Source organism: Dipodomys merriami, unplaced genomic scaffold (genome assembly GCF_024711535.1).
Source record: "Dipodomys merriami isolate MVZ:Mamm:240054 unplaced genomic scaffold, mDipMer1.0.p SCAF_45, whole genome shotgun sequence".
In the NCBI taxonomy this organism is placed as follows: domain Eukaryota; kingdom Metazoa; phylum Chordata; class Mammalia; order Rodentia; family Heteromyidae; genus Dipodomys; species Dipodomys merriami.
The window spans coordinates 6,795,075-6,809,022 of NW_027206013.1; the positions used below are offsets into that span (position 1 = coordinate 6,795,075).

Below are 13,948 nucleotides of genomic sequence, written 5' to 3' on the forward strand. Positions count from 1 at the left end.
TGCATGTCTACTTGTGTGTGTGTGCATGGGCTTGAACTCAGGGACTGAGCCCTATCCCTTACTTTTTTTCTTTACCGTCCCTCCTTCCCTCCCCCCTCCCTCCCCCCCTCACCCCTTCCTTCCTTTCTTTCTTTCTTTCTTTCTTTCTTTCTTTCTTTCTTTCTTTCTTTCTTTCTTTCTTTCTTTCTTTCTTTCTTTCTTTCTTTCTTTCTTTCTTTCTTTCTTTCTTTCTTTCTTTCTTTCTTTCTTTCTTTCGTCCTGGGGCTTGAGCTCAGGGCCTAGGCACTGTCCTTGCACTTCTTTCACTCAAGGACAACATTCTACCACTTGAGCCACAGCACCACTTCCTGCTTTTTCTTTTCTTTTTTTTTTTTTTCACTGTATTGCTTAATTTTTTGGGGGGGAGGGAGGTCGGTCATGGGGCCTGGGTGCTGTCCCTCAGCTCTTCAGCTCAAGGCTAGCATTCTACCACTTGAGCCACAGGGCCACTTCCAGCTTTTTCTGCTTATGTGGTGCTGAGGAATCGAACCCAGGGCCTCATGCATGCAAGGCAAGCGCTCTACCACTGAGCCACCTTCCCAGCCCTGCTTTTTCTATTCATGTGGCACTGAGGAATTGAACATAGGGCTTCATGCATGGAAGGCAAGCACTCTACCACCAAGTCACATTCCTAGCCACTCTCTTACCATTTTTGTTCAAGGCTGATGCTCTACTGGTTTCTTTTAAATAGTTAATTGGAGATAAAAAGTCTTACAGACTTCCCTTCCTGGGCTGGCTTTGAACTAGATCCTCAGAACTCAGCGTCCTGAGTTGGTAGGATTATAGGCATGAGCCACCAGCACCTGGCTTACATATCCTTACTGATTTTCTACACTTGGGGTGTGGACTTCCTCAGGCATCCTTTTCTGGACATACAGCTGTGAAAGAATACTATTCTTCATGCCTGTCCTTCCTCAACTTAGAGGGTGGTAAGAAGAGATGGGAATGTGACAATGTCTTACGTGTGGCACTTTATATATTCAGGTTGTGTACAGGTTGATGACTCAACCATACTGTACTGTAGTGTTCTTGACTCTTGAATGGAGGTAATACATGCTACTTCCTGGGGGAATTATGTGCCTGTATAGTACTTAGCAGAGTTGGCCCGTGGCCATGTCATCTTTATAGCTGCCTTCTCAGGGGGTGAGGGTAGCATGGCCCTGGTGTTACAGATGAGGAACTGGAAACACAGTGGAGAAGCCCTTCCCTGTTTCACACAGCTATAAAGTAGTGGAGCTGGGATCAGAAGCCAGCAATCATAGTTTGTTTATTTATTTATTTTGTTGGGGTCCAATCGTGGGGCCTGAATTCTGGGCCTGGGCGCTGTCTATCAGCTCTTCAGCTCAAGGCTAGCACTCTACCACTTGAGCCACAGAGCCACTTCCGGCTTTTTTCTTTTTGCTTATATGGTGCTGAGGAATGGAACCCAGGGCCTCATGCATGCAAGGCAAGCGCTCTACCACTGAGCCACCTTCCCAGCCCATAGTTTGTATATCATTGAGTAAATTACATAATTTCCCAGGCCCCAATTACTTCCTAGGGAAAAGTGCTCTGACTACCTCCAAAGGCTGTGTATACGGTGTGACTAGTCAGATGGAAAACATAGAAGTTCTAGTTATAAGTATCAGTCCCCTAACAGCTACCATTTGCTGGCTACCCACTAGGCTAGGCCCTTGTATGTACATCTCTTCTTTAAGCTGGGAGTGTGGATTATGGTAGAGTGCTTGTCTAACATGCATGAAGCCCTGGATTCGATTCCTCAGTGAAAAAGCCAGAAATGGTGCTGTGGCTCAAGTGGTAGAATGCTATCCTTGAGCAAAAGAAGCTCAGGGACAGTGCCCAGGCCCTGAGTTCAAGCCTCAGGACTGGCAAACAAAAAACAAAACAAAAAAACCCCCATCTATTCTTCAGTGCCAGCCTAGGTATACATTCTACCATTAAAGAAGAAATTAAAGCTTTAGGAGGCCTCCCAGCTAGCAGATGGAGGAACTCAAAATAGTTAACTTAGGGCTGGGTCTGGTGACTCATGCCTATAAATCCTAGCTACTCAGAAGGCCGAAATCTTAAGGATTGTGGTTTGAAGCCAGCCTAGGCTGAAAAGTCTCTGTGAGACTCTTAGCTCCAATTAACCACACAAAAACTGAAAATAGAGCTGTGGCTCAAAGTGGTACAAAGTGGTACAAAGTACTAGCCTTGAGCAAAAAAAAGAGCTCAGGGACAGCACCCAGGCTCTGGGTTCATGCTCCACAACCAACAAAACAAAAAAACAACAGCATGGGGGCTGGGAAGGTGGCTCAGTGGTAGAGCACTTGCCTTGTATGCATAAGGCCCTGGGTTCGATTCCTCAGCACCACATAAGCAAAAAGAAAAAAGCCAGAAGTGGCGCTGTGGCTTAAGTGGTAGAGTGCTAACCTTGAGCTGAAGAGCTGAGGGACAGTGCCCAGGCCCAGAGTTCAGGCCCACGACTGGACCCGCCATAAAACAACAACAACAACAAAAAATACAGCAGCATGGATCATTGACTTCAAGGTTCCTACTCTGGGTATTTTCCCCTTGACTTACTCTAAGAGTGAGATGAAGGTCATTAATCCTAGCTAGGTGTCGGTGGCTCACACCTGTAATCTTAGCTACTCAAGAGGCTGAGATCTGATGATCGCCATTCAAAGCCAGCTCCAGCAGAAAAGTCTGTAAGACTCTTGTCTCCAGTTAACTACCAAAATCTAGAAGTGGAGTTGTGGCTCTAGTGGTAGAGCACTAGCCTTGAGCTCAAAAGCTAAGGGATGGGTCTCAGGCCCTGAGATCAAGCCTCACTATGTCAGGTCTACACACAAAAAAAGCATAGCAATCTTAGCCAGGTACTGGTGGCTCAATGCTTGTAATCCTATCTACTCAGGAGGCTGAGATCTGAGGACTAGGTTCGAATCCAGCCTCAGTATGAAAGTCTGAGACTTTGCCAGCCGCTGGTAGCTCATGCCTGTAATCCTAGGCTGAGATATGAGGATCGTGGTTCAAAGCTAGCCAGGCAGGAAAGTCCATGAGACTTTTATCTCCATTTTTAACCACCAGAAAACCAGAAGTGGCTTTGTGGCTCAAGTGATAGAGCACTTGCCTTGAGCGAAGAGCTCAAGGACAGAGCCCAGGCATAGAGTTCACGACCCACAACTGACAAAAAGAAAGTCTGAGACTTTTATCTCCAATTAACACCAGAAAACCAAAAGCAGAGCTATAGCTCAAAGAGGTAGAGCATAAACTTTCAGCCAGAAAGCTGAAGGATAGCACCCAGGCCCTGAGTTCAAGCCCCACAACCAACCAAGGGAAAAAACAAAGAAAAGAAAAAGCATAACAATCTTGTGATCTGACTTCAAGGTTTCTGTTGGAGATGTTTTTGCCTTCATTTGGGTTGGATTAGGAAGTGAGACTTGGAGGAGGGGCTTAGATGGTTCTTTGGGACCAGAGGATACATGAGCATTGGTGCCATCCCTTGAGACTGTCAACCTAGAATGCTTGGAAGCAGGTATCTAGGAGGACAAGGAAAAGGAGAGACCAGTCTTGGGAAGCCTCTAGCCTCTGGGTTTTGGAAGGAAGCAGAGGAACTAGGAAATTGCACAGCATTGGGTCCATGAAATGTCACTGCTACCCTAGGCCATGGCACAGCACAGCTATGCCTTGCTCATCTGGGACCTTGGCAGGATCTGGGATCAAGTACCACCTTTGTCTTCTCTCAGCCTTTTCTACTTGGGAGTCAGGGGTCATGGCATACAGAAGATTGCTCAGGAATCCCATTTCCAGCCGTGGTGGTTCTAGCCAGCCATGTCCATCCAGCCTGTTGGCCACACTGAGTGTTGTTATGCAGAGGCAGGCCACTTTCTGGGCTTCCAGACACTGGAGTTAGGGGTTAGACTGTCTGAAGCCCCATCTGGACAAGGGCCTGATTTTCCCCACAGACTTCCCTTGGGGAATTGGAGTCAGCACACCAGTCACTGTGGCAGAGGGGAAGCCCTGGTTAGCTGCTTACTAGCTTGTGACTTTGCCCAAGTCATATAATCTTTCTGGTTAGGTCAAGTCTCCCATGGGCCAAATGGAAATAGGAGTTCATCTATGACGGCTCCCTCTCATTGGGCATTAGAGGAACAAATCAAATGGCTGTATGCAGAAGCTGCTTGTAGTCCTGAAAGCAATACACATGAAAGTAATAATATCATGCAGAAGACCAGGCCAGAATCTGTTGTACACCTACATGGTATACAGCGGGAATTTTGGCAAAAGAGGGAAACCTGGTCCAGTTGGGGAGGGACAGTGCTGAGTAATATGAGAAAGCTCATGTTTAATGAAGTATTTATTTCAGACTTCGTGCTTTGACCCATTCATGGATTGTTACTAGAATCAATTTTAGGAGATTGTGATCTGTATTTTTCTTTTTTTTTTTTTTTGGGTCCGGTCGTGGGGCCTGAACGCTGGGCCTGGGTGCTGTCCCTCAGCTCTTCAGCTCAAGGCTAGAGCTCTACCACTTGAGCCACAGAGCCACTTCCGGCTTTTTTCTTTTTGCTTATGTGGTGCTGAGGAATCGAACCCAGGGCCTCATGCATGCAAGGCAAGCACCCTACCACTGAGCCACCTTCCCAGCCCCTGATCTGTATTTTTCTTTAAAAAAAGAAAAAAATTAGTTATAATAAATTGAACTGAAAATATCATTGCATTGGTGCATGTGAAGACAACTTGTTTCATAAAACATATCTCAGTTATATGTTTGTATTATGCACTCAATATGAAGTAGGTCTCAGCTGAAAGTGTGACACATGGCTGGGCGCCAATGGCTCACATCTGTAATCCTAGCTACTCAAGGAGGCTGAGATCTGAGGATCACGGTTCAAAGCCAGTCTGGGTAGGGAAGTCCCTGAAATACTTATCTCCAATTAACCACCAGAAAACCAGAAGTGGTGCTGCGGCTCAAGTGGTAGAGGGCCCCCTTGAGCTGAAGAACTCAGGGACAGCACCCAGGCCCAGAGTTCAAGCCCCACAACTGACAAAAACAAAACAAAAACTTAAAAATATTACTAATAGCTGGGCACCTGTAATCCTAGCTACTCAGAAGGCTGAGATCTGAGGATCACAGTTCAAAGCCAGCCCAGGCAAGAAAGTCTGTGAGAGTCTTTTTTTTGGGGGTGGGGGGTCCGGTCATGGGGCCTGAACTCTGGGCCTGGGTGCTGTCCCCGAGCTCTTCAGCTCAAGGCTAGCGCTCTACCACTTGAGCCACAGTGCCACTTCCGGCTTTTTTCTTTTTGCTTATGTGGTGCTGAGGAATCGAACCCAGGTCCTCAGGTATGCATGACAAGCACTCTACCACTGAGCCACCTTCCCAGCCCTCTGTTAGAGTCTTATCTCCAATAAACCACCAGAAAACCAGAAGTGGCACTGTGGCTCAAATGGTAGAGCCCTCACCCTGAGCTGAAGAGCACGGGGACAGCGCCAAGGGCCAGAGTTCAAGCCCCACAACCAAAAAAAAAAAAAATCTTACTAAAGTTGTTTTGTACTAGGACTGGTACTTGGATTTGGGGCATGAACACTATTTCTTAGCTCTTTCATTCAAGGCTGATGCCCTTCCATTTGAGCCACAGTTCTACTTCTGGCTTTTGCTGCTTAATTAGAGATAATTCTCTCATGGACTTTCCTGCCCAGACTGGCTTCAAACTGCAATTCTCAGATCTTAGCCTCTTGAGTAGCTAGGATTATAGGTATAAGCCACTGGCACCCAGCTCCTTCTAAGTTTTGGATTCTATTATAAAATAAAGAAAATTATACTATGCTATTATTATTAGTGACATGTAATAAATGCACGTAAAGCATTGAACAGAAAATTAGTGAGCAATGTATAATGGGGTCCTGATGGGATAAAGAAAGAGCATTCTAGGTAGGGATTGGTAGGTGACAAGGCTAAGCATGACTGTACCCCATGTGAAAGGTCTAAGAATTGTGGGACCTGGGAAGGAGGTGTTGAGATAACACGTAGAAAATTCAACAATAATGAAGCCCTATCCCTGATGGAGTTCTAGTAGACCATAGGCCCATGAGAAGATTCTTAGGCTCTGTAGTTGCAGAAATTCAGGAAAGGAGTTTTCTGCAGAGTGAATGAAGCCTAGGACTTGTCCTCATGAGCCATTTGGTTGCCTACATGGGGTCATTTGCTCTTTCACACTAGCTCATGTCTTTCTGTACTGCTAGCAGGAAGCCACCTGAGGCCTTTACATCCTTATACTGTTTACAGGGGACACTCTGCCTGCCACCCCCACCCCCTCAGTCCTAGCTTTATTTATTTATTTTTCCTAGCTTTATTTTATATCTCTTCTTTGTGTATCATGTCAAGATGAATTCACAGGTGTAGACTAGGGATTTATATCTGCTTTCTTATAATTGGTAGTACAAACAAATAAGAAGACAAAAATTAATCAAGCTGTAGTGGCTCTCACCTGTAATCCTAGCTACTTGAGATCTAGCTACTAGCTATTGAGGATTGCAGCTCAAAGTGTATCCAGGCAGGAAAGTTTGTGAGACTCTTATCTCTAATTAATCACCAAAAAGCTGGAAGTGGAGCTGTGGCTCAAGAGGTAGCGAGCTAACCTTGAGTAGAAAGATCAAAGGGAATGTGTTTAGGCCCTGAGTTCAAGCACCAGTACCAGCATGTGAGCTGGTACACACACACACACACACACACACACACACACACACACACACACACACACACACACACACACACACACACACACACACACACACACACACACACACAAATGTATTGGTACATCTCTTACAGACTCATGTTTACCCCCTTTTCTTTTTTTTTTTTTCTTTTTTTTTGGTTCTAGTCATGGGGCCTGAACTCTGTGCCTAGGTGCTGTCCCTCAGCTCTTTAGCTCAAGGCTAGCGCTCTACCACTTGAGCCACAGCACCACTTCCGGCTTTTTTCTTTTTGCTTATGTGGTGCTGAGGAATGGAACCCAGGGCCTCATGCATGCAAGGCAAGCACTGTACCACTGAGCCACCTTCCCAGCCCCTACCCCCTCTTTTTTTTAACTTATTTCAAAGTAGTGGAGTATATATACTTACATTTCTTTGTTGTACTTTTTGTGGTTTAAAATTTTGTAGGTTTTCATGTAAGAAACTATTTGACAATATCTAAAAAAGTAAAAGATTAATGATAGCCAAGGAACCAGAGGCTCAGAGAGGAAAGAGACCTAAGGAGGGTATAAATCAAATAGAATACATACTTAAAACCAGCAGTATCTTAGAAACCAGGAAATATGGTCGTTTGTTTTGTACCCTGTTGAAATTCCGGTTTGAGGTTTGACATTGGGGCTGCCAAAGCTGTTATCAGGCATCATGAGAACAACTCTTGAGTGTTCCTCTATGTATCTGCAGATGGGAAACTGGGTGTCTCTGGGGCCCTGCAGGTCGATTTTACCAAAAAAAATCAGGCCCCAGGCTCGATGTATGAAACAGGCATGGATTTAATCAGGTGAGGATTCTTTCTGGAAACTGCCAATCTCAGCCGAAAGCCTCATCCTCTCTGAGCCTGTTACCTCATCTTCACAATATGGCAGGTGGGGTGAGGGGTAAGGATTATATCAGGCGTTATCAGATCATAACTGCCAAAGCTTCCTGTTGATGCTTGTGGGCACCCGATCCTTTAGTGAACAAAAAGATTCACCCCTGACTTGTTGCACAACCAAGTGCATTGTGGGTGGTGGAAGTCACCGTGGTGGGGGAGGGGCTTGGTTTCTATTTGTGGGTGTTTAGGGGTTGCCTGAACAGGCATGTCCCTTTGTAAATTACCTAAAGTCTTCGGCCTTGCTTTTCTCTTAACAAGAAGAAAAAGGAGCTGGGCACCAAGTACCTGTGGCTCTCGCCTGTAATCCTAGCTACTTTGGAGGCTGAGATCTGAGGATTACACAGTTGAAAGCCAGCCTAGGCAAGAAAGTCCATGAGACTCTTATCTCCAATAAACCATTCAGAAAACCGGAAGTGGCGCTGTGGCTCAAGTGGTAGAGTGCTCTGAGGGACAGCGCCCATGCTCAGAATTCAAGCGCCACAACTGACAAAAAAGAAAGAAAAAAAGATGTGTCTTTGCTCTCTTTAGATGGAGAGAAGGCAGCAGTATGAGGGAGGAGGTTGTCAGTGTGTTGAGGTCTTTTTTTGTCCCTGCTACAATTCCTCTATTGCTGTTGAGCTCTGAGGCAACTGTCAGGCCTAGGAAGTTCCCAGATAAACCACACTGAAAAAGAGGATCTGCCCTTTTGCGTCCCAAAGGCCTCGGTCCTGCCAGGATCCCTCCCTCTGCTCTTCCAACCAGTAAGAGCCAGAGCTGCACATTTCCTTCCGGCACAGAGAGAATCAGAAACTCCAGGCCTGGGCCAGGCTCCAGCTCCACCTAGTCCTGTTACACAGAACTCCTGACAGCTGCCTCAAAGTGCCTTCCACCCCATGCCTCTTTCTAGAAAGCCAGTTAGGGCCAGTTGGGCTAGGAACACCTGGAATTGAGATCCAAGTTTTCTTGGTTGGCTTTGAGCAAGACACCTTCCCTGGCTATCTTACCTCCCCTAACTGCTGTTTCAAGTCATTAATCTTTTATTTTTCTCAGTACTGTCAAGTACTTTATTTTTCTGTATGTGCTGGTACTGGTGCTTGAACTCAGAGTCTTAGGCTCTCTCACTTGGCTTTGTTGCTCAGAACTGACTCTTTTTTTTTCTGGTGATAAGAGTCTCACGGACTTTGTTGCCCAGGCTGGCTTTGAACAGTAATCCTCAGATCTCAGCTTCAAGAGTAGCTAGGATTACAGGTGTGAGCCACCAGCATCCAGCTCAAGACTGACTCTTTACACTTTAGCCACACCTCCACTTCCTCAAGTTCTTTCTTTTTCGTTTAAGGCCAGCGCTCTACCTTTTGAGCCACAGCTCTACTTCTGGCTTTTTAGTGGTTCACTGAAGATGAGATTCACAAACTTTCCTGCCTGGACTGACCTTGAACCTTGATCAGGTCTCCGCCTCTTGAGTATTTATGATTACAGGTGTATTCTTACTTGTTTTGTAAGAAGTAATGTTTGAATATGTAGGCTGTAAGATTTAAGTCTCCTTTTTCTGATTGCTTCTCAGAAGTCTTTGAACTTGAATTCTCAGTTTTACTCCTTAGAGTAAGCCTACTCAGCTGATGTACCCTCTGACTAGCCACCCTAGAGACTACCACCCTAGACCACCTCTGTCTGCTTTAATGCTGACCTGCCTGCCTGCCTCAGTGCCACCAGAACAACTCCATGAAGCTCAGGAGTCATAATCACGTGGGCATAGCCTTGCAGCCTTCTCTGGGCTGACACTGCTGTGCAGGCTGCTCAGTCAGTAGTTGTACAAATATAAGCAGTGGTGATGGAAAGGATTTTGAAATGTGTTACGACTTTCATAGGTGGAAACAACTCAAAGAACATTTTGGTGAAAGGACTGGCATGAGTAAAGGTTGAAGGGGGTGGAAAAGGCCAGGATGTAATTGAAGGAAACTCTGAGTAACTAGTTTGGCTCATATGCAGAGGTGAGCTGTTACTTCTGTACTTGTTTGGCTAGTTTTTGTATTCAGCTCAGCTCATAGCATGCAAGCCCTCTGAACAAGCTTATTTATTTACCAAGGCAGGCCCAAGACAGGAATGCTTGACTGGGCGCAGACACACACACACACACACACACGCACACACACACACAGACTGGGTGCAGACACACACACACACAGACTGGGTGCAGACACACACACACATACACACACACACACAGCTTCTGCCCCAGAGAGGCATGGTGTCGGATCTGATGTCTCTCTGGCCTGTGCCTTCCAGAGAGGGCTAGCATTCCATCCCATCTGTAATGAAGCATCATGAACTAGGTCATCCTGAGGGAAGTAAAGTCCAGAAGAGGATGCGAGACTGGCTAGGCTAGGAGCTGAAGCCAGGGCCTTTGCTTCTCTTGGCATGTGTGATGATTCTGCCCTTGACTCCACAGGCTGGAGGAAGTCCCCCTGGAGGTGCTGAGACAGAGGGAGTCCAAATGGCTGGATATGCTCAACAACTGGGACAAATGGATGGCCAAGAAGCATAAAAAGGTGAGAGGCGTGGCCTCGGGTTGTGGGCTGGGACTTGGCAGCTTGGGGATGGGGAGGAAGATGGAGGTACTTCATGAGCTCAGGTGAGCAGGGGCTTCTCCATCCACCAGAATGCCTTAGGTGGCCCGTATTGGCCAAATGGGAACAGAAGCTGATCAAAGGCAGAGGGTAGGTTGGGCCCTGGCAGGTGACTTCAGAGTCACATTGAACTTTGGGCTGGAGTTAAACTTTGAAACTACCCTTAGCCAGTAGCCCTGCTAATAGCTGCTTTTGCTCCAGTCCAGCTGGGAGAAGTCCAAAGTACTTGCAGTCCATTAGGGAAAACTTGCTACTACTGACAGCTAACCTGTGGGGAGCATTTTGTAGGGTGCTTGGTCTAGTAGTTAAGGTGCTTGACTGGATGATGTGAATAGTAGTGGCACCATCACTTTTTTGTTTGTTTTGGTCTGAACAAAAGCCTCTCACACTCAGCTTCAGTTTCTCTGGCCAAGTAGGAGGGATAAACCTGTTTCAGGACTCCACAGGGTGGCAACTGTGTTTTTGTAGACTACCATGGGGGACAGGTTTAAATTCAGAGCCTGTGCTTGAGGCAGATGGTCTTAAGCCAAGCCCCCAAGCCAGTACTAAGGCTTGAACTCATGTTCTTATCAGCTTGTTTTGCTCAAGACTTGTACTGTACCACTTGAGCCACACCTCTACTTCTGGCTTTTTGCTGGAGTTAGAGATAAGAGTTTTTTGGGCAGGGCACTGGTGGCTCACACCTGTAATCCTAGCTATTTGGGAGATTTAAGAGCTGAGGATCGGGGCTGGGAAAGTGGCTCAGTGGTAGAGCGCTTGCCTTGCATGCATGAGGCCCTGGGTTTGATTCCACAGCACCACATAAGCAAAAAGAAAAAAGCCAGAAGTGGTGTTGTGGCTCAAGTAGTAGAGTGCCTTGAGCTGAAGAGCTGAGGGACAGCGCCCAGGCCCAGAGTTCAGGCCCCATGACCGGACCCAAAAAAAAAAAAAAAAAAAGGATTTTATGTACCCTGGCTAGCTTTGAACTACAATTCTTAGCTCTCAGGATTAGCTAGGATTACAGGCTTGAGCTACCAGCACCACGTCTTTTGTGCTTTTAGTTATTTTTCAGATAGCATCTCATTGCTCTGGGCCAGCACCATACCAAAACCCTCCTACCTATAACTCCTACATAGCTAGGATTACAGATGTGCACCACTTTTATGAGCTTATGAAGATAAGATCCTGCTTGCTAACCTTTTGCCCAGACTGGCCTTGAACTGTGATCCTCCTGATCTTTCCCTCCCAAGTAACAAGTTGTAGGCATGAACCACTGCACCCATCTCTCATAAAAAAAATAGTTATATAGTTATATATGTATATAAATATTACACAGGGCTGGGAAGGTGGCTCAGTGGTAGAGTGCTTGCCTTGTATGCCTGAGGCCCTGGGTTCGATTCCTCAGCACCACATAAGCAAAAAGAAAAAAGCTGGAAGTGGTGCTGTGGCTCAAGTGGTATAGAGCTCTAGCCTTGAGCTGAAGAGCTGAGGGACAGCGCCCAGGCCCAGAGTTCAGGCTTCATGACCAGACCCCCCCAAAAAATATATTACACACACACACACACACACACACATTTGTTTGTTTGTTTGTTTATTTATTCATTTATTGTCGGTTGTGGGGCTTGAACTCTGGGCTTGGGCGCTGTTCTTGTGCTCTCCAGCTCAAGATAAGTGCTCTACAGCTTGAGCCACAGCGCCACTTCTGTTTTTCTAGTGGTTTACTGGAAATAAGAGTCTCATGGACTTTCCTGCCTGGGCTGGCTTTGAACTGTAATCCTCAGATCTCAACCTCCTGAGTAGCTAGGATTACAGTGTGAGCCACCAGCGCCAGGCTATATTTATATTTAAGGCAGTATTTTTTAACTGTTTTCTTACCTAACTTTGGGCCCTGACCGTTTTTCCTCAGGCTCTAACCTTGAGCTATAGCTTACTTCCAGCCTTCTCTTGTGCTCTCTGATATCTCTTTTTGTTCTTGCCTCCCTGACAAATGAGGATTCCTGAGGGCAGTTTTGAGGAGCTCCTCTCAGCAGACCATTCAGCAGCACTTCCTCTTTGTTTCTATTGTTGAGTCCAAAGGCTGCTATAGTCAAGCTTCAACCTATCCTCCCCAGAGTGCAGATCTAGATAACCATCACCCCAGGGTGCCCCTCCTGCTGCCTCAGCTGCAGCCCCCCCCCCAGGCCCTGCCCTGGGGGCCTTTCCTGCCTGGCTGTGGGGGTTTCCGTCTGCTCTGGAAGTCTTGGCACAGGAAGTACAGTACCTGTTTTAGAGGTGGGCTCAGACCCAGTACTTCTCTGGGACTCATCCTTAGTCCTGCTGGGAGGGTATCTTCCTCCCTGCTACCAGCTTGTGTCTAGGATAGACATCTGGGTCTGGAGAAAAGCGGGATAGTAGTTTTTCTCCCCTTGTTCAGCCCTGTCCTAGCCCCCTCCGGTGGGGGGGCCTGCCCTCCCAGAGTTTAGCAGGCAAAGGTGTAGCTTTGGTCAGCTATCATTAATGGCTTCCTTTTTCAGGGTGTTGCATTAGAGATTGGTAATGCCTTGCGCTTTTTCTGGGAGCACTTTGTCATAAGTTATCCTAACCTTCCCAAGGCAGGCTGGCTGGCATGACCATCTCCAGCACTATTGGGCTGAGAAGAGATGAAGGCCTGCTAGGAAATGTTGCCTGTGTTTCCATCTCTCCACCTCCAACCCCCAGCCCAGGCCTGCCTGTGGGTACAGCCACTTGGGGCACCTGGGATGGCCTGGGAGCATTTCATGGCTCCTCTGGAGTCTTCTGCCTGTGACAGGAGGCTGTGATGACCAGGCTGCCCCGTGCTGAATGAACTTGCTCAGTGTGTATAATGGAGGGCCTGTGGTGAGGGGCTGTCCCATGTTCCATGGCTAAAGCCTGTCTAAACTGGTTTCCTTAGGGTGACCCTTGTCCCACTGTAGCAGGAAACTGTTTCCACAATCCAGAACAGTTCCCTGGACTCCCTTCTCTCCCCTTTTCCCAGGCCGTCCCAGAAGCTCTCACTTGGCTCTTCCCACTGCCCACAGCCTTGCCTGCCTGTCTCCTTCCTGGTTCTTGACTCTCTCTGACCCTTGGAAAGTTTTCCCTTGTTTTTAATGGTCATCAGGAAAGCCAGGACCTCTGCGCTCTTCTCCTGAGTGCTGCTTGTAGAGTTGTGAGAGGGGCTTTCCAGGTGAGGGGGGAGGGGAACTGAAGCTCTAGGGCCTCTGGGATGAGGGAGGAGAGGAAGCCTTTACTTACTGAACATAGACTCCATCAGGCCCCTCACTGAGCAGGTTTTCCCCTGTCTAATGGGATTCTAGTAGTAGCTAACATTCTGATTTGAAGCTAATGAGAACTGATGGGGCTGAGATCAGAGAATTCAGCCCACATCAGCTATTCTTCTTATGACCCAAGCACCCCACTTCATCCCAAACCAGGCAACTTAATGCAGGGGGAGGCAGTGCCATTGGCCCCTATACACTCTCTACTAGCATCCTGCAAGCTGCAGGCCTCTGCCTTTGCCATCACCTACTAGGTCAGAGCTGCTGCCTTTAGAACTTCATTCTGGCTCAAGACCAGGGGGAGCCTACTTCCCCCATCCATCTCTTGAGAATCAGGGCTGGATTCCACCAGCCTTGTAGTACAGCCTGGGAGAGGCAGGGTTTCTTGGCTGTGTGACCTTAGTCATTCTCTACTCTAGGGAAATTTTCAGTTGTCTCATTTTTAAAAG

General features: G+C 47.1%; 1 protein-coding gene across 3 annotated transcripts in view; it reads left to right on the top strand.

The window, feature by feature from the left end:
- Window positions 1-13,948, top strand: part of Tbc1d10a (TBC1 domain family member 10A) — a 38,801-nt gene that overhangs the window by 15,354 nt on the left and 9,499 nt on the right. For all 3 annotated transcript variants that reach the window (XM_069994551.1, XM_069994549.1, XM_069994550.1), the window contains exon 2: window positions 10,068-10,167. In XM_069994551.1, coding sequence (XP_069850652.1) covers window positions 10,123-10,167 — 45 coding nt within the window. In that variant the 5' untranslated portion in view covers window positions 10,068-10,122. The remainder of the gene's footprint in view (window positions 1-10,067; window positions 10,168-13,948) is intronic.